This window comes from Aethalodelphis obliquidens, unplaced genomic scaffold (assembly GCF_003676395.1).
Source record: "Aethalodelphis obliquidens isolate GAN/ISIS:26980383/991018 unplaced genomic scaffold, ASM367639v1 scaffold18, whole genome shotgun sequence".
Lineage (NCBI taxonomy): Eukaryota > Metazoa > Chordata > Mammalia > Artiodactyla > Delphinidae > Aethalodelphis > Aethalodelphis obliquidens.
In genome coordinates, this window is record NW_020837962.1 from 11464013 (window position 1) to 11488568 (window position 24556).

Genomic DNA, 24556 nt, shown 5'->3' on the forward strand with positions numbered 1-24556 from the left:
GCAGTTGCGGTGAGCAGGGGCTACTCTTCGTTGCAGTGCACGGGCTTCTCATTGTGGTGGCTTCTCTTGTTGCGGAGCACGGGCTGTAGGTGCGCAGGCTTCAGTAGTTGTGGCTCGCGGGCTCAGTAGTTGTGGCTTGCAGCTCTATAGCGCAGGCTCAGTAGTTGTGGCGCACGGGCTTAGTTGCTCCACGGCATGTGGGATCTTCCCGGACCAGGGATCGAACCCATGCCCCCTGCATTGGCAGGTGGATTCTGAACGACTGTGCCACCAGGGAAGTCCCTAATTTTTTGTTTTTGAAATAAATTTTCAAATGTTTCTAGAAAAACAAATAACTCATTATGCAAATCCATAAAACTTTGGCTAATTTTTAACATAAAATGCTAGTAATAATCAGGAAGAAATAATAAGAGTATTAACACCTAATATCAGATAAGAAGGACAATAATAAGAATAAAAAATAGAGATAATAACCACATACCTTTTAGTTTAGCAGAAAAGTTAGGAAGAAGATGTGAAATTCAAAGAAACTGAATATTTTACATGCACACATGAAGATCTCATGATACAGAAATCATGACTAATCAGCAGTCACCCTCCCTGGCAGACCTCTGGGGGCCCTTGGGGCAGCCACAGAGAATCCTCTGGACTTACTCTGCAGAAAAAGAACACCCCAGTTCAGGAAGTTTACAGAGGAGGCCATGCAAATAGCGCTCAGGTATGCCTTCAGCTGCTTCTGAAAGGCTGTGCTTTTAAAAGGCCTTCGACGTTCCCGTGATAGAACACTGACAAGCAGGAGGCTGCACCCTGTTCGGTGGCATGCCCAGGGGCGGGTAGACCCGGGAGGTCCCCCTAATTGAAGAAACCAGACTCGGGATCCCTGGAGTTCATGTAACGAGACTGTGTTTAATGAACACCAAAGTACAGGTGAGGGCTGTGGGGGCTCGAGGACAGGGGGCAGCGAGGGCTGCAGGGTCTGGTGGGGGGGGTAAGCTGTGACACCACCTCCCAACACCTCTCCCTTCTACAGGGATTCACACTGGCCCCTCAGAGCCTCTCAGCAGTCCTGTGGGTACAGCACAGCAGGATGACTGGCCCCATTTTACAGTTGGGGAAACTGAGTTCCAGACAGGTTCATCAGCTTGCCCAAAGCCACACAGGGTTCCCGGTCCTTCCTTCTGTATCACTTTGGCCTGGCTCAGGGGGGATCTGAGTAGGTGGGCAGGGGAGGATGAGCACCCCACAGGAAGAGCAAGCAAGATGTGGAGGACAGAGGCGTGGCATGTGGGGACATGGAGAGGCAGGACCCCCTGGCATCTGTGGCGCAGGCTGCCATGGCCTCGGCACAGCCCCTTGGATGTCCGCTTGTCCTCTTTCCTCAGGGGTGTGCCCAGGCCCTCAGGACCAGCTGAGGGAGGTCATGGGGTGGGAGGGCCACTCCCTGCAGGGCTCACACAGCCCTGAGAGACGCAGAAGGAGAACTCGTGCTATGCAGAGGGATGCGTCAGGAAGGTGCTCGGGGGCAGGGAGCTGGGGAGGGTGTGTGGAGCACAATGAAGGTGAGGTGGGTAGGCCTGGATGAGGCCAGCACTCCGTGCTGAGGGGTCTGGACAGGATCCTGGGCCACGTCACTGCAGTGAAATGGGGCCGCCGCAAGGACTGCAGTGGAGCTAAGGAGGGCCCGAGCTGGAGAGGAGGAGGGCTGAAAAAGGTTCCAGGGGTCCAGGCTTCTCCAGGCAGGCCCCTGGAAATGTTGGTTTGGGGTCAGTCACGGAGGGCCCCTCCCTGGTCAGCCTCTTTAGGCGTGGCTACACACTGAGGCCCCGCAGAAGCATCAGGCTCTGTGGAAACACAAGGACACGTACTGTCCCCTGCAGCCCTTCATCCTACTGGCCCTCGGCCCTCCCTCGGGAGGGGCCCAGAGCCCTGCATACAGCCTACCCTCCCTGCCTTCACCCTGCTGTTCCTGTCTGAGAGGCACCCCCAGAAGGCCAGTATGGGGAGGAGGGAACTGAGTCAGAAGTTTCAGGCAGATGCTCCTGCTAAGGAATAGTCCCCAGGATGCCTGTTGTCTTCCCAAGACCAACACACCCCTAGGGAACCACCAGCAGCAGGCCCGGCAGGAGGCCGCAGGGCCTGCTTGGGAGCCATGCTCAGAGGCACCAGCAGGGGGTGCCATGGACCCACACTCGAGGGGCAGGCTCCCTCTGCCTTTCCAGTCTCATCTCCCCCACCCCTCTCACCCCACAGAACCAAGGCTCAGGGGCTGCAAGACTTAACCCTTCCGGTCTTGGGCACAGGATGCCTGCACAGAGAACAGCCAGGGCCTGAGTCCGAGGTGGAGACAGTAGCAAGTATGGGCAGGTCTGAGAAGGGCCAGGAGGGACAGGCCTGGCCAGCTGAGGTGCTGGCACCACTCCCCAGCCCAGCACCAGAGCCCAGCTGCACCCTGATGGTGCCCACGCACGTGGGGGGGGGCGGTCATCATTCACTGCCTCCTCCCTGAAGAAGGGGCCCAGCCACCACCCCACCCTACAGCAGCAGCTCGGTCACCGTTAGATCACGCCTGTCACTGGGTGTCAGGGTCTTGGAAGCCCCAGGCCTCCACAGCAGCGATGAGGAAGTTCTCAGAGCAGAGGGGCTGGTTGTTGAAAGTGTCGCAGTGGCCTGTGCGGCCCCGGTTCAGGTCCCCGTCGATGTAGAGTGCCTGGCCGCCCCCTCCACCTGTGGGATGCTTGGTCAGTGGCTGCCCGCTGTCCAGCGCTGCCCCCAAGGGGCTCTCCTTCTGCTCCTGAGCAACTCCACTTGTACAGGGCAAGTCTTGGAGCCGTCCCTGTGCAGCCCTGCCAGAGGCCTCTCTAAAACCACGGGGCTGGCTTTCCACTCTGTAAAGTCCCCCGGCTCCTGGTGAGACCCTGCTAGTGAGCTCAATTCCCCACACACAGCCTCAGGTCCCCACGCCTGCCCCGCATGCATGCTCCACCCCCAACAATCCCACTGCCTTCCTCCGTCATCACAGGGGCTCTGCCTGTCCCTCAGGTGAGGTACCTATCACCTGGCTCAGCAAGAGCTGGCCTGGGGCTTCAGCCACCCACGACCCCGTACCCTCCTCCCAGGCTAAGTGACCAAGGGCAGACAGGAGCCCAGCCTGAGGTGCAGGGAGGCGCCCACCTATGATGAGGCAGTCGTTGCCCCCGGCCATGAACAAGGACTCCGTCTTGGAGGGCAGGTTGAAGTGTCGAGCAGCCAGGAACGGCGAGAGGCGGTCAGCAGGGTCTGAGGACACAGAGTGGCAGGGCGAGGACAGAATGGTGGTAGACTCCAAGGACACAGGCTTGGTCAGCTCCGGGTGTTTGATGACCACCCACTCGTAGCGCTGGACCTCGGGCTGCAGCTGAGGGCAAAAGCGCAGCATGAGGAGTTGGCACATGGCGCCCACAGGGCCCCTGCCAGCTTCCCGCCCCCCACCCCACCCAATTCATCATCAGTGCCTTGAGTGAGGCCCTGAGTGGGGGCTGAGAGATGGCGCCACACAGCGCAGATGAGGGCCTGCCCGCTCTCACGGAGCTCACGGTCTAATGATCACAAACCAGAGAGAGACGGCGAGGTTAGCCTGTAGGGTAACAGCTCTGATAGAAGTAAACAGGGTCACGTGAGTGGGGGTGATCTCCCACAGGGAGGCCCACTCACCCTAAACACAAAGCATTCTCCGGTCCCAAAGAAGCCCAGCTTGCCTCCAAACTTGTTTCTCTCACTCCAGTCTGTTGACAGGTAAGCTCCACACACCTGGGGAGAAAGGCCCAGGGTGAGGCTGTGCCCTGCTTGCCTGCAGGAGTGTCCCCTCACTCAGGACCTGCTGAGAAGCCACAGTACAGTCACAGCTGGGGGTGTTGTGGTCACAGCCCCCCTCACACTTGAGGGCCAGGGCTGGAGAGTAGTATGGGAAAGTCAGAGTTTGGAGGGCATGGGGCTGGCAGTGACCATGCGCGGGGGCTGCCTCGGCTGCCATCAGCTTAGTTGGGATATTTTCATTTCCCTCTTGGGCCCTAAAGCATGGGAATAAGCTCCATATCCACACTCTGATTGTGGGCATCAGTGCCAGGGAGGCCCCTCAGATGGAAGCTTCCAGGAAGCACCCCTGCTCAAGAAACGTTTTCCAACCCTCCCATCAGCCAGCAAAGTGGTTGATTTCACCATTAAAGAGTCACTCCTTTGAGTCGCTACAGGATTTGCCCAAAGTATCTGACAATCAGAGCCATCTGCTATAACACAGATGCCTGGGCTTCTCCTGGAGAGCCAGACGCAGACTCTGCAACAGGGTGAAGAAACTGAAACTCCCACAGGTGCAGGTTTGGGAGCCACTGAACGAGGAGCCTCTATCTCATGCAGACACCCCCAGGACTGGGGCGCGTGAGCTCTGACTTTATTCTAGACATCTTAGATACTTTCCAGATGACAGCACTGCAGAGAACAAGGCCCTGAGAACTACCTGTCAGGGGCTGGAGGCAGGTGAAGGCAGACAACTCACCTGGTGCTGGCCAACTACTACAGGAGGAGGTGAGGCCTCACTCACTAGGCATTCCTGCAAAACTCCTCTAAACTGCCAGGCTGTGTCAGGCTTGGGGCCTGGACCCCAAGGGGAAACAGGGAGGCTCTGGGTACTTAGGGGGTCCTAGGGGAGGCTAGATTCACCTCTCTGTAGAGGGCTGGCCCTGCTCTGCACCCCTAAGCCCAGGGAGCCTGGGTAGGGGCTATCAGGGAACACCCATCCTCTCTGGGGCACAGACTCCCCCAGAGCTCATCAGAGGCCAGGACCCCAAGCTCCCTCTGGTCCCTCCTCACCTCCTTTTGCGTGGTCTTGATGAGCAGGAGGGTAGGCTCGTGTCCTTCACACTGGAAATAGAACCTGGGGGCAGAGACCACACATGCCAGTCCTGACAGTAACAATCACACCTGCACCCCTTCCCTGTGCCACTTCAGCCAGCCTCTGTTGCCCCAGGCTGTCTGGGGGTGGATGGACCTGGAAACTGCTTGTCCTCCTCTCCCAGGGACCAGGCACAGTGGCTTGGATGGTAACACCTTGGCCCAGGCACTTTTCTCAGACAAGATGGAGCCCTGGCCAGGAGGTCCGCAGGCCAAGCGGTCAAAGGTCCCAGGACTCTCTGCCCTGGTGTGACACAGAGGAGAAGCTGCATGGCAGAGGGCCCCCAGCAGACAGAGCCACGTGCCAGATGCTTCAGGGAAGCAAGAACCAGAGGAACAGGTCCCTGCTCTGGGAAAGCTCGGAACGTCCTCGGAAGCTAGGCAGCACTGAGAAGCATGTGAGGAGGACTGAGGCTGCCGCTGTGCCAGCACCAGGTGCCCAGGGGTTGGCTGGCATCCCTGGTGGCCCTGCTTAGCTGTCCCTCAGCAGGCCTCCCACACTGCACAGAGGTGGGGGCCAGGTCAGCGCAGCTCTGGTGCCTGCTGTGTGGCTGGGCCAGCCCCAACTGCATCACCTATGACCCAAGCCAGACCTTGGGTCAGAAGCTACCTGCCATCTGAGGCTCTAGGGGGGTGGCCACGCCTGGCAGAGTGACCCTGGGAGACAGTGTGCCCTGGGGGAAGCCTGTACAGGGCCCGGCACAGCCCACAGGGCCAACATGGACCTGGTGTGTGGATTGATGAAGTGGGGTGGAGGAGTAGTGAACCAAGGCCGGCCGCCTCAAGTTGTCCTGACAGTTCTGTAAGCTCCCAGGAGGGAAACTCTGCCTCCCGTGTCATCACAACGCCTACGTGGGGGCCTGGAGCTACGGCGTGTACTGTAATGACATCTGATGTTTGGGTGGCCTTGGAGTGAGAGAGAGATGCCCAGAAAAGGGGCTCCCAATTCTAGGGCCCCCCAGGAAGAGACAGGGCCTTGCCCAGGTGCTCATGTTTGAAGGCTCATTTCCAGGCCCACCATGACCTCCCGGAAGTGGGGACAGGACGAAGAAGCTGGGCAACTCCACAGCTCACTCCACCCCTTCTGCACTGTCTGGCCCTTGAAGTCCATACCTTGGGGCCTTGGGAGGGTAGGCCCAGCATTCCCCAGCCTCCTGGGCATTACCTGGTCAGGCTGTACCCGTGCTGCAGCGAAGAGAAGAGCAGGAGGGGCTGGCAGAGGGCGAACCGCTCAGGGACCCATGACCAGATGTCTCTCATCTCCTTCACGCCGACGATCTCTGAGTGGAAGTTCTCTGCATGAACAGCCAGGTGCACAAACTGCCTGGGGGAGTGGGAAGAGGTCAGAGCACAGCTGCAACCCCAGCCCTGGCCACGCCCCCCACCCTGGAGGTGTGCAGAGCCTCTTGTGTGAGCTCAGCCTGGAGGAAACGTCTCACCTGTTCAGCCAGGTCAGAGCCTGGTTCTAGGGGCCCTCAGGAAGAAACGGGGTGGAGCTGTCCCCCTGGAGTCCTGCTCCCACCCCGCTACACACCCCCCACAGCGCCCAGCCTGGGTGGGGACAAAAGCACCTTTTCTCTAATGGGGATAGAGAGTGAGTCAGCTCTGAAAGACAATGCTTCCTGGCCAGCCAAGCACCGACAGGCAGACAGACAGGGCCTGAACTTCGGCCAGGCTCTGAGGCAGCACTGCTGAAGCCAGCGCCGAGAGCCAGAGCAAGCAGCCAGGCTGGAAGACAGAGGGAAGCCAGGCGTGGAGACATGGTTTCCAGACCTACCTTTTAGAAAGTGAAACACTGAAAAACAGGAGGAAGCAACAGACGTGGAGAAGAGGAAGAAAAATAAAACAGACAAGGAGAGGTTAGTTGCAAGTACTGATGCCCAGGATACGCCTGCCTTTGGCCTGCAAGAAAGGCCTCCACACCTAGAGTACACTCACAGTGTCTGCCGCCGAGGTCTCAGGACACCATGGGCCCTTGCCACGCCTGTTCCCCAGGGGTCTGTGCTCAGGGCAGGGGGCCACGCTCAGCAGCCACGAGAATGGCCGGCAAGGGAGCCCAGAGCTAGAGTGGTGGAGCAGAAGCTGCTCTAAAATGACCCAAGGAGGACAGCCTGGCTCACTGCTGGACCTGCTGGGGCCATGGTCAGCATCCAGCTTCTATCTCAGCCATGGCCCCTGTACCCGGGAACAGGACCCTATGCCTTCTGCACCCACAGTTGCCTCAGCAGCCTGTGGCTGTAGCCAGGAAGGCCCTTTCTCCTTTCCCGTGGCTTTCTATCCACACACGGATGGCTGGCTGGACAGGCTCAGGCCCCAAGCACCCAGAATGCATTCCCCCAAAGCCCCATCCCACTTGGGCCCTGATGGTAGCCCCTGCCTACCTCTTCTGCTTGACAGTGATGCCCTTCTGCTTCAGAGCCTTCTCATTGGCCATCTGTAGGAGCTGAATCTCCTTCCGAGAAAAGAGGCGGATGGCAAACGCTTTCTCCAGCAGCTTCTCGGGAGACACAGTCTTGGCGATGTCCTTGACAAAGGTGCGGATATCCTGCTTCACGTTGTCTGACTCCAGCGGCTGCCCAGCTCTCACCTTGTGGAAGAATTTGAGGATTGCCAGCGCCACGCGGTACAGCACCTTGTAACCTTCCACCAGGAAGACGTCAAAGACGCGAGCAAAGTAGTTGAGGGGCAGCTCCCCAAACAGCCACCGCTGCCAGTCCGCATAGACCTGCAGGACGTCCTCTGAAATGGCCACCATCAGCTTGTGGGCTGCCTGGCAGTACTTGTTCACCAGGTCCCCGAACGTCATGCAGGAAGACTCGAAGGCCAGGAAGCTCTGGTCGATTAGCTTCTTGCTGGGGTCGTTGCAGGCCAGGATGCGGCAGGCCTTCTCGAAGCACTCGGCCTCATCGATGCTGTAGTGGAGCAGCAGGGCCACGACCGCAGGCAGCGCGGGGCAGAAGGAGACATCAGGGAACTGGTTGGCGATGCACAGCAGGATCTTACGCACGGCGCCCTCGCCCCGTGTGTTCAGGCAGTAGCTGGGCACCTGCGTGTTGTCCACAAACTCGGGCAAGGGCAGGCTTCCACTGCTGTGCTTGCCCACGATCTTGCCGACGATGTCACTGTACACGCTGGCGTCTGGTGTGACCGTGCGGCAGGGGATATCCCGGATCAGGCGCTGGTACACCTTTCCCCGCAGGGTGTAGCTGCGGGCCCAGTAGCCCTGGCGCGCCAGCTGCTTCAGCTCCTGCAGCTCGGTGCAGCTCAGCTCCTTGGGCCCCAGGTCCTGGATGGTGGCATCCATCTTATCCCTGTCCACAAAGCAGTTGTAGCCCGGGGAGTCCATAGCGCAGGGCGTGCCCAGGAGGAGGCCCAGGGCTGCCAGGAGGGGGCGAAGAGCAGCTAAATCCACCAGTGCTCTGTCCGAGGCTTCTCTGCTAACCTGTTTGCCATCCCATATCCTACAGGATTAAAAACCATGCTTAGTATGCGTGTATAAAGGTTTACATTAAAAAAACACATGTTTTTGTTTTAGTCTTTTTTTAAATTGAATTGTATACTTTATTTTAAAATTAATGAATTTTTATTTTTGGCTGTTTTGGGTCTTTGTTGCTGCGCGCGGGCTTTGTCTAGTTGCGGCAAACGGGCTAATCTTCGTTGCGGTGCGGGGGCTTCTCATTGTGGTGGCTTCTCTTGTTGTGGAGCACGGGCTCTAGGCATGTGGGCTTCAGTAGTTGTGGCATGTGGGCTCAGTAGCTGTGGCTCGCGGGCTCTAGAGTGCAGGCTCAGTAGTGTGGTGCACAGGCTTAGTTGCTCCGCGGCATGTGGGATCTTCCCGGAAGAGGGCTCGAACCCATGTACCCTGCATTGACAGGCGGATTCTTAACCACTGCACCACCAGGGAAGTCCTGTTTTAGTCTTTCTATAAAGTATCAGTAGGGCTTCCATTTAAGATAAGTGGATACTCTGAGAATTCACTACGAACTCTGGAGCATAACTTCTTTCCTTGGGGCTTATGAAGATACTGGAAGAGGTCACATAGATTCTGGGTCATGAGAAAGGGCTTCGAGAGGCTGACTCTACTGTAAACAACTCTCTGCTCAGGGGTGGGTGGCCCACCGGGCCCCCACGCTTCACCCTGCAGGCCTTGTAAAAGGAGCAGCTAGTCAAGAAGACTCCATGAAGTCAACAGATGCTGCGTTTCTGCCCCAAGACCCCTGGCTTGCAATCTGGAGGCCAGCTCTTAATTCTCTAAAAATAACAGCTAATTTTCGGGCAGGTATTCCGAGAAGACTCAGTGGTGGGGAGTAGACATGAGGGCTGAGAAATAAATGGAAGGTGTCACAGCTTCAAAATTAGACATTTCTGGAACCAAATGAACCAGAAGTATTGGGGGATTTGGGCAACTATTGAGATTTGTGCAGACATTTAAAAAAAAAAAAGGATAAAATGTGCTATTTGAGAGTCTCTGGCTGCATGTGGACAGCAAGACAGAAGTCTACCGTTCAGAATACCGCAATCTGACATTTGTTTTGCCAAAGGCTACTGTCCTCAACACTAAAGTACAATAGTCTGCCCATGCACCTCTAACCTTTCCACCTGGGATGGTACACTGTCCAGAGTTATCACAAGGGTTTGCTTCAGTGAGTTTTGGTAAATGACCAGATCATTCTGGTTCTGCTTGCATCAAGAACATTTATCTGAAAATATTAAAAGTAACATTTTAAAAATATTGAGTGGAAAGAATTGTAATGTAAAACCTGTTATATTCAAGAAGATGTCTTGAGAAATCACCTTGATACGGTGGGTTTTTTTATTGTGTTAAAATATACCTAACAAAATTTACCATTTTAACCATTTATAAGTATACAGTTCAGTCGCATTAAGTACATTCACAATGCTGTGCAACCATCACCACCATCCATCTCTGGAACTTTTTCATCTTCCCAAATAGAAACTCTGCATCCTTTAAACATGAGCTCCTCATTCCCTGGCCCCCAGCCTGTTATCCACCATTCTACTTCCTACAAATTTGACCACTCTAGGGACCTCATATTAGTGGAATCATACAATATTTGCCCTTTCGTGTCTGGCTTATTTCACTGATTATGTCCTCAAGGTTCATCTATGTTTATAGCATGTATGAGAATATATTTTTTGAATTTAAGACTATTATTTAGAGCAGTTTTAGGTTCACAGCTAGAGAGGATGGTACAGAGATTTCCCACATACCCTCTGCCCCCACGCATGCACAGCCTCCCGGTTATCAACCTTCCCCACTAGATGGTACATTTGTTACAACTGATGAGCTTAAACTGACACATCACCCAAATCTATAGATCAATGAGGATTCATTCTTGGTGTTGTACATGAGTTTGGACAAATATAAAATGACATGTACCCTTATTATAGTATCATAAAATGTATTTTCACTGCCCTAAAAATCCTGTGCTCCACGTATTCATCCTTGCTCCCTGCAACATCAGAATTTCATTCCTCTTTATGGCTAATGTTCCATTGTATGGACAGAACACATTTTGTTTATCTATTCATCTGTCGATGGACATTTGGGTTGTTTCTACCTTTTGGCTGTTGTGAATAATTCTGCTGTGAACACAGCGGTACAAGTATCTGTTCAAGTCCCTGGATATATATCCATTGATACTGTTTTTATAGGGACTTTCCCACAGAAATAAGGTTTTGTGACAACATCTATTTAACACATCCCACTGGAAAAACCTTACCCACAGCAGGACCAGGCGCTGCCAGTGCTGGAAACTTCTTCCCCAGAAAAGAATCCCAAATGGCAGTTGGTCTGTTTGCTCTATCCTGGGAGGGATGGCAGTTAGGGCTCTCCCATTTCCCCAGGTTGTGAATTACCTGTACAGTTTACATCTTTCATTCTAGGCTCTGAGCCCACTAGCCTCTGGAGGGACCCCAGGCCTATCCTCTTTTCTCGAATAGAATCCACTCCTTGTCAGGGCAATAAACATGTTTATAAACAGAATATGGGCTTCCCTGGTGGCGCAGTGGTTGAGAGTCCGCCTGCCGATGCAGGGGACAGGGGTTCGTGCCCCGGTCTGGGAAGATCCCACATGCCGCGGAGTGGCTGGGCCCGTGAGCCATGGCCGCTGAGCCTGCGCGTCCAGAGCCTGTGCTCCGCAATGGAAGAGGCCGCAGCAGTGAGAGGCCTGCGTACCGCAAAAAAAAAAAAAAAAAAAAAGTGTTTATAAACAGGATAAGAGCTAGGCAGGACAGTGCCAAATCTTGCTCAAGTGGCCTCAGATTCAGGTTGAACATTAAACTGGAAACTCCAAAAACGGTTATTGCACCTTGCAAATTCCTTCAGAAAGGACCTTCAGGGAGAAGCAGACCCACTTTTTTTTTTTTTTTTTGCGGTACGCGGGCCTCTCACTGTTGTGGCCTCTCCCGTTGTGGAGCACAGATTCCAGACGCGCAGGTTCAGCGGCCATGGCTCACGGGCCCAGCTGCTCTGGGGCATGTGGGATCTTCCCGGACCGGGGCACGAACCCGCGTCCCCTGCATCGGCAGGCAGACTCTCAACCACTGCGCCACCAGGGAAGCCCAAGACCCACTTTTTGTTTGTTCTTTTGTGGCTGTGCCGCAGGGCACGTGGGATCTTAGTTCCCTGATCAGGGATCAAACCCACGCCCCCTGCAGTGGAAGCACAGAGTCCTAACCACTGGACCGCCAGGGAAGTCCCCTACTGTTTTATTTGCTGTAGCAAGTTGTTGCAGCCTGGGGATTCCGAGGCAAAGACAGGTGCAGAAGACCCTGAAGGAGGTCCTGGATCCCTGCAGGCCTCCTCCCACCTGAAAAGACAGCATGGTGTTTGTGGAGCAGGGCAAACAAGGCTTATGATGACCTCCTTAGGCATCTATAAAGCCAGGTCTCAGGGCAGGTTTTTGTTTGGTTTGTTTTTTACATAAACACATAATCATGAAAACATCCAGTAATACAAAATTATACAGTAAAAATGTAAAGTCCTGTTTAAGTTACCCCCTCAATCCTACTCCCTCTTCTACCTAAGGTAATCACTGTTCACATCTAAGTGCATGTCCTTCAAAACCTTTTTCTTTCATTTACGTGCACACGCATCCACAACCCAGTTAGATAGTTTAAGCTGGCTATTGGGAAGGGGAAGTCAGGAGATGGGAAACGGATCAAAAACACAAAGTCGCTGGGCTGGACCCTCACTCACCGTGTGGAGGTGAAGGTACACCCTCCCCGAGCTGTCCCACCTGCAGCTTGCAGCCATCCTGCAACACTGTCCACACCTCCAGCTCCCACTCAGAAACAAGGCCTCACCGGCTCCCCACAGTCCCCCAGCTCCTGACTGAGGCGCCAGGCCCAGGAAGGAGGCTGTGCTCCCTGGTCCATGCCTGGCAGCCAGTGGTAGAGAAGGGAAGCAGTTTACTCGGGAAGCGAGCCAGTTTAAAGTCAGACAGGCCGGGCTCAGAGTCCAGTTCTGCCGCTTGTTGGGCTGAACCTCAGATAAGCCATGCCTCCTCCCCGAACAGCTGGTGCCCGTCTCTAAAATGGAGCCAATGAATATAAGCCACTGGACAGACATTAATCCCCACACAGCACCTGTGGGTTAAGCTCTTACTCTGGGCTCACTGGCTGGGGTGTGGGTGACACCCCACACACAGGCACATCCCACTCTCTTCCACTCCCCCTTGCCCTGTGGCAGCCCAGGGCAAACAGCCACTCTTCTCTGCCAGCGGGGCCCTGGCGGCAGGTGCACTAGGAAACCACTTTCCCTCAGCCTCAGGAAGGGGAGGGAGGGAGTGAATTCTAATCTCAAACACTGCACTCACCTTAAGCACCGCCCCCCCCCCCAGTCTCAAGTTCACTGCAGAAGAAGAGGGTGGGGGCAGGGCTGGCTCTGGGGTGGCACCTCTCCATCAGCCCTGTGGGAGGAGGCTGGCCCCAGCTGCCCACAGCTCCCTGAATTTAGAATGTAGGAAAGAACTTTGTGTTTTCTGTCCTTAGCTTTGGGCCTAACCTGCAATTCTGGGAAAACAGGAAAAATTCTGCTCAGCATCCTGTTAGACTCACAAGAACTGCACACAGTGACCATTTCAGATAGTTGGGACACCACGCCGTGTGTCTGGAGGGTGGCGGCTACTTCAGCTAGGGTTGTCAGGAGGACCGCTTCCCTGCCGAGCTGAAGTGATGAGAGGGAAGCTGCCAGAAGAGCTGAGGAGAGGTCACTCTGGACCACGAGAAGACTGCGTGCAAAGGCCCCGAGGCAGGAAGAGGCCTGCTCCAGAAAGGGAAAAGCATCCAGTACAGCCAGGGCACAGTGAGAAAGAAGAGCGGAGACATCCATGGGTTGGATCGTGCACGGGGAGGAGCCTGGACTTTAAGTGCAGTGGGAAGCAGGGAAGGTATGTGATCCAACGGACGGGTTTAAAAGCTGACTGCTGTGAGGATTAACTGAGCCTGTTTATAGAAGGCACTCAGCCCGGCCTGGCTCACCAGGGCAGCTCAGAAGTCCCGAGGGCCTCTCGTCGTTACTGCTCCTTGGGCTCTGCTGGTCTGGCACTGGCTCAGGGACGTCTGGGGAGTGATGGGGTCAGGCAGGTCAATGCTAATGCCCGATCAGTCCTGTGGTGAAGCTGAACCGTGCCCCTCCTTAAGGGGGCAGTGCAGCCACAGGAGGCTGCTGCCAAGGTTCTCCCACGGGCCGAGAAGGCCCCTGCTCTCTTTGGGATGGTCCCTTCGAATGGCCTCTTCGAGGGCCCTTCTTCCCCTTCCCTGCCTGTGCTACTGCTTCCCCACCCGGAAGCCCCTTCCAGTCACCGTCATGTCCCTTTACTCACAAATACTATACCTGTTTTGAGAGTTCAAGCTACCTAATGGAAAGCAAGTATTCCTTAAAAAGAAAAAATAAAAACGTTAAGTGGAACTAAGTGACCTCTATTTAGGGGTGTTAGGGGGCCCCTTCAGCAGCTCTAGGACTGCAGTCCCATGGACCCTGGGCCAGGAAGCTTTTCTGAGGAGGGGAGTTCCTGTGACATGACACTTTGGCTGGGAACACCCCATGGGAGGTCAAATAAACTCGAACTCTGCTCTCCTTGGTGAACCCCCAAAGTGTGCCCACAGGAAGAGGAAGGCGGCCAGTGGGGTGGGAGAAGCCCTCCCACCCCATACCCGCCACTTCTGCCTCCAGAGTGACCCCACAAGTGTCTTCGACCCCTCTCCCATCTCAGGAGCGCAGGTCACCCAGGAGGGCCAGCCCCACTGCACTCCCTCCTCAGCCAGTTGAGGGCTGGCTTCTTAATGCCACACTGCTATCCCAAAGCACTACCCATGGTCTGATAGTCACAAGACCTCTGCCTTTCTCACCTTTTTAGTGGGGAACATGATTTTCCCAAACAACTGGATTTGAAAAAAAACTCACTTGCATGTGACAGACCGCCCCCACCCCCCTTAAGCCTGGGTGATTCCATCTTAACCACCCGACAACACTCGGCACTATGCCTTCCTTACAGGCTGCCTCTCCCAGAGGGCCCAGCACCCCATCATGCCTCCCCTTGACTCAAACTTTTATTCATTTGACAAACTTCTACAAAGTTCCTTTTCTGGGCAGGGCACCGGGGATACGAGGGTAAAAGACAGCTCTCAAGGAGACCAGTGGTCACGGCATCCACAGTGAGACTACGAGAGCCCAGGCGGGGCACTGGCAGACCACCAAGGCAGGCGTTGACTCGGTGTGAGTGCCACAGAGGGGACAATAGTACCTGAGCGTACAAAGACGGGAGTGGGGACAAATGCATGAGGGAGAGCACGGCAAACCGGGGAGCCTCAGAGAGATGGTAGGGAGTGACCGGAGGTGGGACAGGAGGGGCTGATGGCCCTCTGTGCCAGCTGCACTAGAAGACCAGACATCACCCCCACACAAGAGGGAGCAGGAGGAGAAGAGCCGAAGCAGAAGGTGACATATCATATCTGCATTTTAGAAAAAACCCCTGGTGGCCAAGGAGGAAGGAGGGCACAGTCCAGAAGCAGAGGCAGGAGGAGGGTTGGGCTGAGCTGGCCAGGGAGGATGCAGAAGATGGGGTGGATTCCACCAGATGAGGTGACCTGTTCGGGGTGGGGGGCAAAGACCCAAGCAAAGAACAGAGAATTCTGGCCCAGGGGTGGGGTTTTGGTGGGGCAGAGGAAGTGCTCCATTTTAAAGTGCCTGTTATGACACAGATGCCTCTCAGGCAAATGCCAGAGCAGGTTAGGTGAGGCAGAACCCTGGGCTGCTGTGCTGAGATCCTGCCCAGACACCCACCCCTCAGCCCTGACACCTACACTGGCTCCTGGACTCCTCTATCACCCAGTGGGCTTCACAGATGGCCCCTCCACATACCCAGAGGCCACCAAAGAGCCAACTGTGGCCCAGGTGGAAAAAGTCAGCCCTGTGCAGAGGGAGCCTGGTGCTCCCCAGGAAGCCTACCCACTCCTACTGACCTCTGCCCAGCCCAGCCTGACCACTCCCCACCCTCCCCCTTGGCTGCAGGAATAGCTCATAGCCCAAGCAACCGGGGCTCAGCCTGGCCGGGCCTTAGTCACTGCACCACAGGACAGGGTGCTGCACAGTTGTGTCTCAGTTCTTCCCCTTCACTCTGAGCAATCCCACATCTGTTTCCTGAGAGTGAGATCAGGAAACAAAGAAAGAAGAGGAAGGAGGCTGGTTCCAGCCCTGCCGACCCGCCAAGAACGGGGCGACAGATGGGAAGGAGGGGCAGTGAGAGGCGCTAGGTCCTGGGCCTGAGGAGTTCCACGTGACCAAGAAACGTATGCTCCTCTCAGGCAGTTTCCCCAGGGTGGAATTCAGAGCACGCGCTCTCTAGGGAGCCCCTCACCCTCAGAGACCATTGGTCCCCAGCCAGGACGCAGCAGAATGACGAATCCTTCAAACAACTAGTGGCCCCACTCTAGCCCTCAGGGTATGTGAGGTCTGGGGATGAGAAAGACACAGCAATTACAGGACATGGTCACTGTCTGATAAGATCTCAGGGTGCCAGGCACAGAATGTGGCAGCAGGACAGGGAAGAGCAGATGACCTCCCGCCTGTGGCTCTGCTTGTAGGGTATTTGGGTAGAGGAGCAGGGCAGGTGGGACAGCCTGGAAGGGAATCTGGGCTGGTGAGTAGGGTATGGCAGGTGGAGCTCTGAGGCAGAGAAGGTGGATGGAGGTGGGGGGTGGGAGTTATTCCTGAGGCCATCCACCTAGCACACCCAGAAGGGGCAGGGTGGGTGGGGCCTGGAGCAGGATGCATTCCACCCTCTCCTCAGGCTGGGACCTTCCTCTCAAGTCCAAGTCTGACTTCCTTAGGAGAGGCCCAGTGCTCCCGTCCATCTATAGGGAGAGGCCAGGGAAATGCCCAACCCCACTCCCAAGGATCTGCTGGAGGCCTCGGAGACACAGCTTCAAGACTCTGTCTGGAGTCCTAGGTCGAGGATACTCATCTCCCTGCCCAAGGCCTCAGCAATAGGATGATTCCCAATTCTGCGGATGACTGGTGGTGACAGTGTCATTGATTGGGGTGACTACGGTCACCGATCCCCCACATTCGCTTCCTTTGCTGCCTTGCTTTTTACTGACCTCACTCCCAACTCCCAAATCTCTTCTTGCTCTGGAACTTGGCTTGTAGCAAACAATCCCCCACCTCCTCATCCTCTCCCCTAATGCACCCTTCCTCCAGGCCAGAAAGCAGGGGGCTCTCCCTGGGACCCTGCCCCTTCTCTCCAGGGTCTCCCCAGGGTTCTGACACCCCTCTGTCCAGGGTCTCCCCAGGACGTGCCACACACTTCATTCCAGTTCTTGGCCTCCTCCTCTCAGCTGCCCTCATTGCAGGGCATTCGAGGGTCAAGCAGGCAGACCTGGTTCAAAGCTCCCCAACTTTTTGGGTTTTTTTTTTTTTTTTTTGCGGTACGCAGGCCTCTCACTGCTGTGGCCTCTCCCGTTGTGGAGCACAGACTCCGGACGCGCAGGCTCAGTGGCCATGGCTCACGGGCCCAGCTGCTCTGCGGCATGTGGGATCTTCCCGGACCGGGGCACGAACCTGTGTCCCCTGCATCGGCAGGCGGACTCTCAACCACTGCGCCACCAGGGAAGCCCAAAGCTCCCCAACTTTAGAAACCTTTACATCTCTGATGCTTCATCTACACCCAGGTCAGCCCCAGAAACTCCTCCACTCAGTGAGTGCATATCACAAAAACCCCACTCTCTTGTAACTGTCCTGAAGCTCTTCACTGCCCTCCTCCCACTCGCCATAACTCTATCTCCCCGCACCGCCAATCCTTTGTGACTTTACTTCCTTGTCTGCTCAGCCTAGACCTGACCCTCCAAGCCTCAACTCCACCACTTCCATGCTCCTGTCTCAGCTACCCAGAAGCCCCACGAGAGGCCAGCCTGACCAACTATAGAGAGAAAATCACACTGCCCTGCTCGTGGCCCTTGGAGCCACCTGGCAGCCCTCAGCATGCCTCGTGGCACCCGCCCCTGGTCCCCACACTAGCCAACAGCTTCACATCTACCACTCTCCTTGAGAACCCAGTGTCACGCAAGAAGCATCCTCTCCTGTCTGACCTTGGCCCTTGATATGCACCCCCACCCTTGGTCCTGGATCTGTTAGATAGGCCCCCAACCCCAGCACCCAACACTCCCCTTGAGCTAAGCCTTTCCTCCTTCTTTCCTTCCCAGTCAAGCTCCCGGGGAGAGCAGGCTGTATGTCTCCCCCCTCGCCCTTCACGCCTGGCTGCCAGACCTAACAGACACCTTTGAGCCCTTATCTCCCTGAATCACACAGAGCTGACCCAACTGCTCTCAGCTCTCCTCTCCCCAGGCCTCCAGAAACTCCTTCTGTCTGTCTCCTTGCCTCTCTGGCTGCTGCTGCTCCTGTCCCTGTCCCTCAAATGTCCCTTTTGCAGAAATCCATCTTCTTTTCAGCCAAGAATTCTCAGGTCCCATACCTCCAACTGCTTTCCTGAAGTCTCCCCACCTTCACACACTTCATGTGACTCCAACGTAGCTCAGCTCTGACTCCCAACCCGCTCTGCCCCAGCTCTCCACCTGAAACCCTTTCCCGCCCACCGCCCTACCCCCCCTCCTTTCAGGATTTGGCCCTACCTGCCCTCCACGTAGGGCAGCTTCAGGAGTCTTGACAGTGGGAAGGGGGAAAGGCAGGACACACCTGTTCTTCCTCCTCCTCTCGGGCCAGTCTGCTTCAAGCCTCGGCCCAATGCCCCCTCCTTCACCAGCCTTTCTAGACTCCTGACCTCACAGGCAGGACTGAGGGCAACCTCCCCACACTCCACCCCTCCTTGTCCAAGTCTGTTTGAACTTGGCAGGCCTCTGTGATGAGCTGCTTATGAATCAAGCTCTTCTACTCTACTGTGACTTTGAGCCCAGGTGTCTCACACCATATACTCAGTGTACCCAGGAAGGAGGAAGCAAGAGAAGGAAACAGATGGAGACTCGGGAAAATCCCAAACCACTTGGGCCCAAGAGGGAAATTTAACTCTAAATAACAGGGGCCATTTGCCAACTTGTTTGTTCTAGGCGTGTGTCCTTCCCAGCAGACATCTTCACATGACGAGAAGGCAGACTGGGCTCCGCCTCAGCCCTGAAGCAGCACTGGGATTTTTCAAATGCTAATGGAAACTGGCATTCCACAGTGACTGCCAGGCTGCCAGTTACCCGGAACCTGATAGTGGGCCCTTTGCTGATGGCACATAATGGAGGGCACGTGCCAGGTATAAAGGGGCGTAACCATTAAGGAGGCATTAGTCACAGCACCGTAGGCCAGTTGGCTGGCCCATCTGCTGCCGCTGGTCAGAAGTTCAAATGCAGGTCTTACCAGTGGCAACTGAGCCTATGGATGGGACCCGAGCAGGGCAGAGTCCTAACCGTATTAGCCACTCGAAAGGTTTCCTGCAGGGACTCGGGCGTTCTAGTGGTTAAGACTTGGCGCTGGGACTTCCCTGGTGGCGCAGTGGGTAAGAATCTGCCTGCCAACGCGGACTGGGGACACGGGTTCGATCCTTGGTCCGGGAAGGTCCCACATGCCACAGAGCAGCTAAGCCTGTGCGCCACAACTACTGAGCCCATGCACTGCAACTACTGAAGCCCGCGCGCTCTAGGGCCCGAGCGCTGCAAATACTGAAGCCCGTGCCTAGAGCCTGTGCTCTGCAACAAAGAGAAACCACTGCAATGAGAAGCCTGCGCACCACAATAAGGAGCAACCCCCGCTCACTGCTGGTTTGGTCCACCCACAAGCAGGGACTGGGGTTGCAAGGGGGCTCTGCTAATTCAAGGTCTTTACCTTCTGAGTTCAAAAGGTCCTCCCAACAACAGCCCCCAAGGGCATAGGAGAAACCAACTAGCTACACAGAATGAGAAGCAGAGAGAGAAAACCCAGCTGTCAGAAGCTAGAATTTTGACTGGTCTGAATTCTAAGCAAGGTGCCTGTGATAGGTGTGCCTCGGAAGGCTGGGCACATGGCAGGCTCTCAGCAAGTATCTTTAGGCCTGACAACAGAGCTGGGCTGGGAGGGAATCTTGCAGGTTTAATCATTTTAGTAGGCATTCAAGACACTTCCTGAACACCAGTGTATCAAGTGCTGGAATATGAAGATGCAAGGCCCAGTCCTAGCTCTCAATGAGCTTCTGGATGTGAGGACATGGTGTATTGACCATGCCAACTCAGGAGCAGATGCTATGAGAGAAAAGCACAGGGTGTCTGGGCCCCCAGCCTACAAGAAAAGAGGGGTCTGGAAGGATTCCCTAGCCAGCACCTGCCTGGCCTAGAACCTGAAGGCTGAGGAGGCCTTCGGCCAGGAAGCAGCAGAAACAGCATGCGAACAGGACAGGGCCTTGGAGAGCATAGCTGTTTAGGGCCAGTGAGTGTCATTCATGGCTCAGATTCAAAGACAGTTCTACAGCCCAGCTTCATGGGCTCTAAGAAGCCAAAGGGCCCAAGACAGAGGCCTGGGGTTCACCAGGCTGCCGAGGAAGGACAGTGCTTCTGTGTGCTGGGAGGTGGGGATGGGATGGCCCAGGAAGGCAGGGAAAGAAACCAGAGGCAAGTGGAGTTAACGTATACCCCTGGATCCTTTGAAGGCCCACAGGTTTAGGAAGATAGGAAGGCGGGAATGACCCTTGCTGAAAAATGAATTACAGATGATAATTAGGGAATGAGGACAAACTGACTCAAGGAAAGGCTGAAGGGACAGAAGCCAGGGAAGCTTTTGGTGGGACACAGGTAATGAGCTACATTTAGAATGCTACACAGTGGAAGGGCTTTTATTGGTAACAGAATCACCCATCGGTAATCAATTGGTACCCAATTAAAATTGTGTAACAATTAGGCGGACACACAGTTTCAGGTTATGCGAAACAGGCCAAGCCATGTGTAGCGGCTTCTCAATGGCCTGTAAGAGGAGAGTGCAGGCTGGGCAGGATGGAGGGAGAAACCATGACCGCGCACACGTGACCTCTGCCAGCAGCTCCTTGGGCAATACCCAGGGGAGATGGATAAGGTCCCACAGCCAGGCAGGGGACCATAACTGCACAAGATAGAAGGAGAGCTTGTTGCACATACCCCTAACTGAGCAGGTTCCCTAAGAGACGAAGATAACTGCTAACAGCACTTATCCAGAGGCCGGGACAGCCCTGGGGGCCATGCGCCTCCTTTGGGTAAAGAGGAACTCCTTTTGCCTTTCCTCACCCTCTCCCGTGTGGCCCCTCAGCATGGGGGAAAGATTACGGAGGAGGCACTATACACTTGGCCTCTGTATCTTCAAGAGTCTTTCCAAAGTCCCACCTGCTGCTAATGCTGATGCACTACACAGAAACTGGGGTCCTGGAAGAAGAGCGACAGGACCCAGAGAATTCTGCGACCTTGGATCTATCTCTGTGTCTGAGAAGGCCTGTTTTCAGAGATCTAATTGTGAGAACGCCCTGAGAGGACCAACTGTCGGGCTGGAGGGGAATGAGGTCCTTTGAGATGAGTGACAATCTGGAAGTTTCCCAAAAGGCAAATAAACACACATGTGACAGGAAGCCCCGGGAATCAATCATGTGATTTTGCACCTTTAGTATCTTACATTTTGCTGTTTAACCAACAAACAGGGGCTCTACGACAGAAATAAAAAGCCCACTATCCTGCCCCCATCTCCCCAAAAGGCAAGAGATCATTAATCAGATTTTTGTTACCTTATCTACTCTGCTCTACAGACATGAAACATCAGGCATCTCCAAGGTTCAGTCTTCTTTTTCTCACTCCACACCACCCCACTCCCTGGCTTCAGTGCCACACAGGAAGTAGTACCCAGGACACTTTTGTGTTTGCTCTCCTTGGCTCCAGACCAATCTCTATCCAGGAATTCTTACTGACCCTCAGCTCAACATCTCCACACCGCAAGTCATCACCCACTCCCAGGCCTGTCCCTTCCAGCACACTCTGTGTGGCACAGCCTTACCAGCTGCCAGTCACCTAACCTTGGAATGTTCCCTAAGTCCTCCTTTATCCCTGGTCCTTCTCATCCCTGCAGCCACTTGTCTCAAGGTCTTGCTCTCTTTTCTGTCCCCACTGCCCTTCCTTGGTGCTGGGCCTTTTGTCCCGCCAGGTATATCCCCGTGTTCTGTTAACCGCCCTCAGTGCAGGACTTCACCAACCCACCCTGGCCACCACTGCCTGGTCACCCATGAGGGCACAATCTGACCAGTCACTCACAAACCCGAGATCCCTTAGCGGCTCCCCACCACTCTCAGGGTAAAATGCAAACTCGGGACTGGTACTCAAGGCCTCTCCTGACTGCCACCAGCCTAGCTCCTTAACTTAATCTCCCTCTCCTCACCCCAACCACTGGAGCTACCCACTGCCCTTCTCCCAACAGCCGGTGGGTGGGAGCTGTATTCCTGTACTTCACACACTGTGCCTTGGCCTAGAAGTCTCATTCCCTCATGTGGCCCTGCCACTCCCATTCGTTTTTAAAAAAAAAAAAAAAAAATTTTTTTTTTTTTTTTTTTTACCACACCGCGAGGCTTGTGGGATCTTAGTTCCCTGACTAGGGATTGAACCCATGCCCTCGGCAATGAGAGCGTGGAGCCTTAACCACTGGACCGCCAGGGAACTCCCCGTTCTTCAAAATTTAATTCGAGCCCTTCTCAGGAGCCCCCACTAAAGGCCAGCTGGACTCCACCCCTCTGTGCCCATAGCAAGCTCCGTCTGCCTCTGTGAGAGCGCCGACTACAGTGCCACAGTTCACTGGCCCGTCTCCTCACTGTACCCTAAGCTCTTCAAGGGCACAGGCTCACTCAACTTTGTAGCCACAGAATACCGGGCACAAGTCCTCATCATGTGAATTATGATTTGGATAAACCTGCACTGAAAGAACAACAAAAATCATCAAATAATGAATTTAGGTTGGTCCTTAGTGAAAAGCCCAAGGTGTTGTTTCTCTGATATTATCTCCATTTGGAAAGTGACACTTGAAACAGCCACTGAAACTGCTGCTTCAAGTTGAAAAGGCTTTTTTTCTTCCCTGCACAGAGTTGTCATAACAGAGAAGCTATGCTCAAACAGGTAAAACATTGAACAGGGTAAATATTAAGTGCTTTTTTATAACCTGCTTCATTGTCCTTATGTACTTCAAACCAGAAACAATCTAAAAGCAAACACTTAAATATGTCTTCTGAGATTGGCTGAGACTGTAATGAGAATTAGGCGCAACACTGCATGCCCAAGGTCACTTGGCCTGCTGACAGTCCTGGCAGGTGTGGTCAGCGACAGCTAGCATGGCTCACCAGCAGGTGAACTTGCAAATTCAGGGTGTGAATTTTGTTATTATGAAAAACCTGCCTAGATTACTAGATTACTTCTACATCCTCTGAAGGTCACCCTTCATCCAGATGAAAACCACTGCATTAGTTTTAGCACCTTGGTTCATTTCAACAACCATTCAGGGAGAACCCCTGGCCCATTCCATATGAGGCAATGGGGGAGCAAAGATGAATGCGACGTGGCTCCAGCCCTGTTCATAGGGAGAGATGAGCTTCTAAACAGAGCACTCGCTACTGGATAAGTACTTCTCATACAGGCTTTACCTGAGAAGACTAAACGAGGACCAACCTTCAGGATAAAAGGATGCATATGTGGGGGTTGTACCACTGGCTAGAAATGGAAACTGTAAAACCTCTGCGAGTTTTCTTGATCTTTTCTTACCTGGGTTTGTTTCTCCAACACTGTATCCCTTAAAAAGAAAAAACCAGCACATCTGTCTTCAAGGCAATTAAGTAAATGTTTACAGGTAGCTACTGTGTACTGGGGCTAGAAAGTGAAGATGGAGCGGAGCCCTTGCCTCAAGTGGAATAAACCGCTGTATCTAATGAATAATGGGATTTTTTTCCCCCTGTAATTGCCTAGATGTTCCTGCAGACCTGGGAGAAAACACACACAGAACTAAGGAAAACCACCTTCAAGTCCTTCTACTGGCCCTGGAAAGGCAGGCAAACTCCTCACCAGGAATAAGCAGCTAGGTAAAGACCTCAACACAAGCATCACAACCACAGCCACATCGGCCACCAGGTCTGTGCCTCCCAGGCACATCGCTATCTTAACAGCTGACCCGCGCCTCCGCACTGCCCAGGTGGTCTTCAGCCTCTGGTCTTAAGTGTCAGCCCAGCAAGTGGTAATCCAGGAAGCCCACCGCTCGTCTGTTCCCTACAGAGTAAGGCCACCAGGCCACCAGCGCCCTTGCCAGAAGAGGACCTTGACCGAGTGCAGCCCATCCCCGACCTCCAGCTGTGCTTACTCAAGGCTCAGAGAGCACAGCGCCCAGGGGCCCTGTGGAAACGCTTTCGTCCCCAGCACAGCCTGGCGGACAGCTGCCGCCTGGCACAGCGGCCACCCCAGGAGGCACCCGCCGGACAGGACCCAGAGGCTGGGTAGATACCTAGGCGGCAGGTGGGCAGCGTGTAATCCTGGGGCAAGCGTAGGACCAGGACGGGAGCAGCTGCAGGTCTTCGAAGACAGAACGTTATCAGAGAATCTGTTGCAATTTCGAGTCTAGAAGAGGATTTCCTACCCCGCAGAGACCGAAAGCGCCCGAGGAAGGAGTGACACAGAGCCAGCTCTTCCCACCGCCGCCTCGCCCGGAGCCGGCCGGAGAGCCGACAGCGCCTGGTGAGGGGCGCCGGCGCGACCCCCGGGGTCGGTGTCCCGCGGGTCCGAGGTCGGCTCCGGACCCACGTCGCGCCCTGCCCGGCGCTCGGGCCGCGGGGCAGAGCCGGCGGCGGCGGGCAGTGCCCGGCGGGCGGTCGCGGGCCCAGGGCGCGCGGGCTGCGAAACCGCCACCCGCACCGCGGCCGGTCCCCGCGCCCCGCTCGGACGGAGGCCCGGCAGCCAGGCCCCCACGCCCCCTCCGTCAGCACGCCCCCTCCGTCAGCACGCCCGGGACGCGGTGACAGTCGGCCACCCGACCCCGCGGCCCCCGCGCCGGGCCGTCACGCCCCCGCCCACCCCGTTGCGCACCTACCACCGCCCGCCGCGCTGGCCGAGAACCCACCTCCCGGCGCCGCGCCGCACCGCGCCGCTTTCTCCTCAACTA

At 55.2% G+C, this 24556-nt stretch overlaps 1 protein-coding gene across 9 annotated transcripts; it reads right to left on the reverse strand.

Annotated features, from left to right (window-relative positions):
- Positions 1–238: 238 nt before the first annotated feature.
- TBC1D24 (TBC1 domain family member 24) lies at positions 239–24556 on the reverse strand. Of its 9 annotated transcripts, XM_027117743.1 has the most exons (8): positions 9515–10023; positions 7305–8384; positions 6089–6247; positions 4843–4906; positions 3691–3786; positions 3172–3394; positions 2554–2724; positions 239–1841 (listed from the first exon to the last, which is right to left on the reverse strand). In XM_027117743.1, the coding sequence occupies exons 2-7, from the start codon at positions 8267–8269 to the stop codon at positions 2570–2572; spliced, it is 1662 nt and encodes a 553-aa protein (XP_026973544.1). In that variant the 5' UTR covers positions 8270–8384; positions 9515–10023; the 3' UTR covers positions 239–1841; positions 2554–2569. The 9 variants fall into 9 exon arrangements, with proteins under 9 accessions (XP_026973544.1, XP_026973546.1, XP_026973543.1 ...); XM_027117745.1 differs by lacking the exon at positions 2554–2724; XM_027117742.1 differs by having other exon boundaries at positions 239–2724.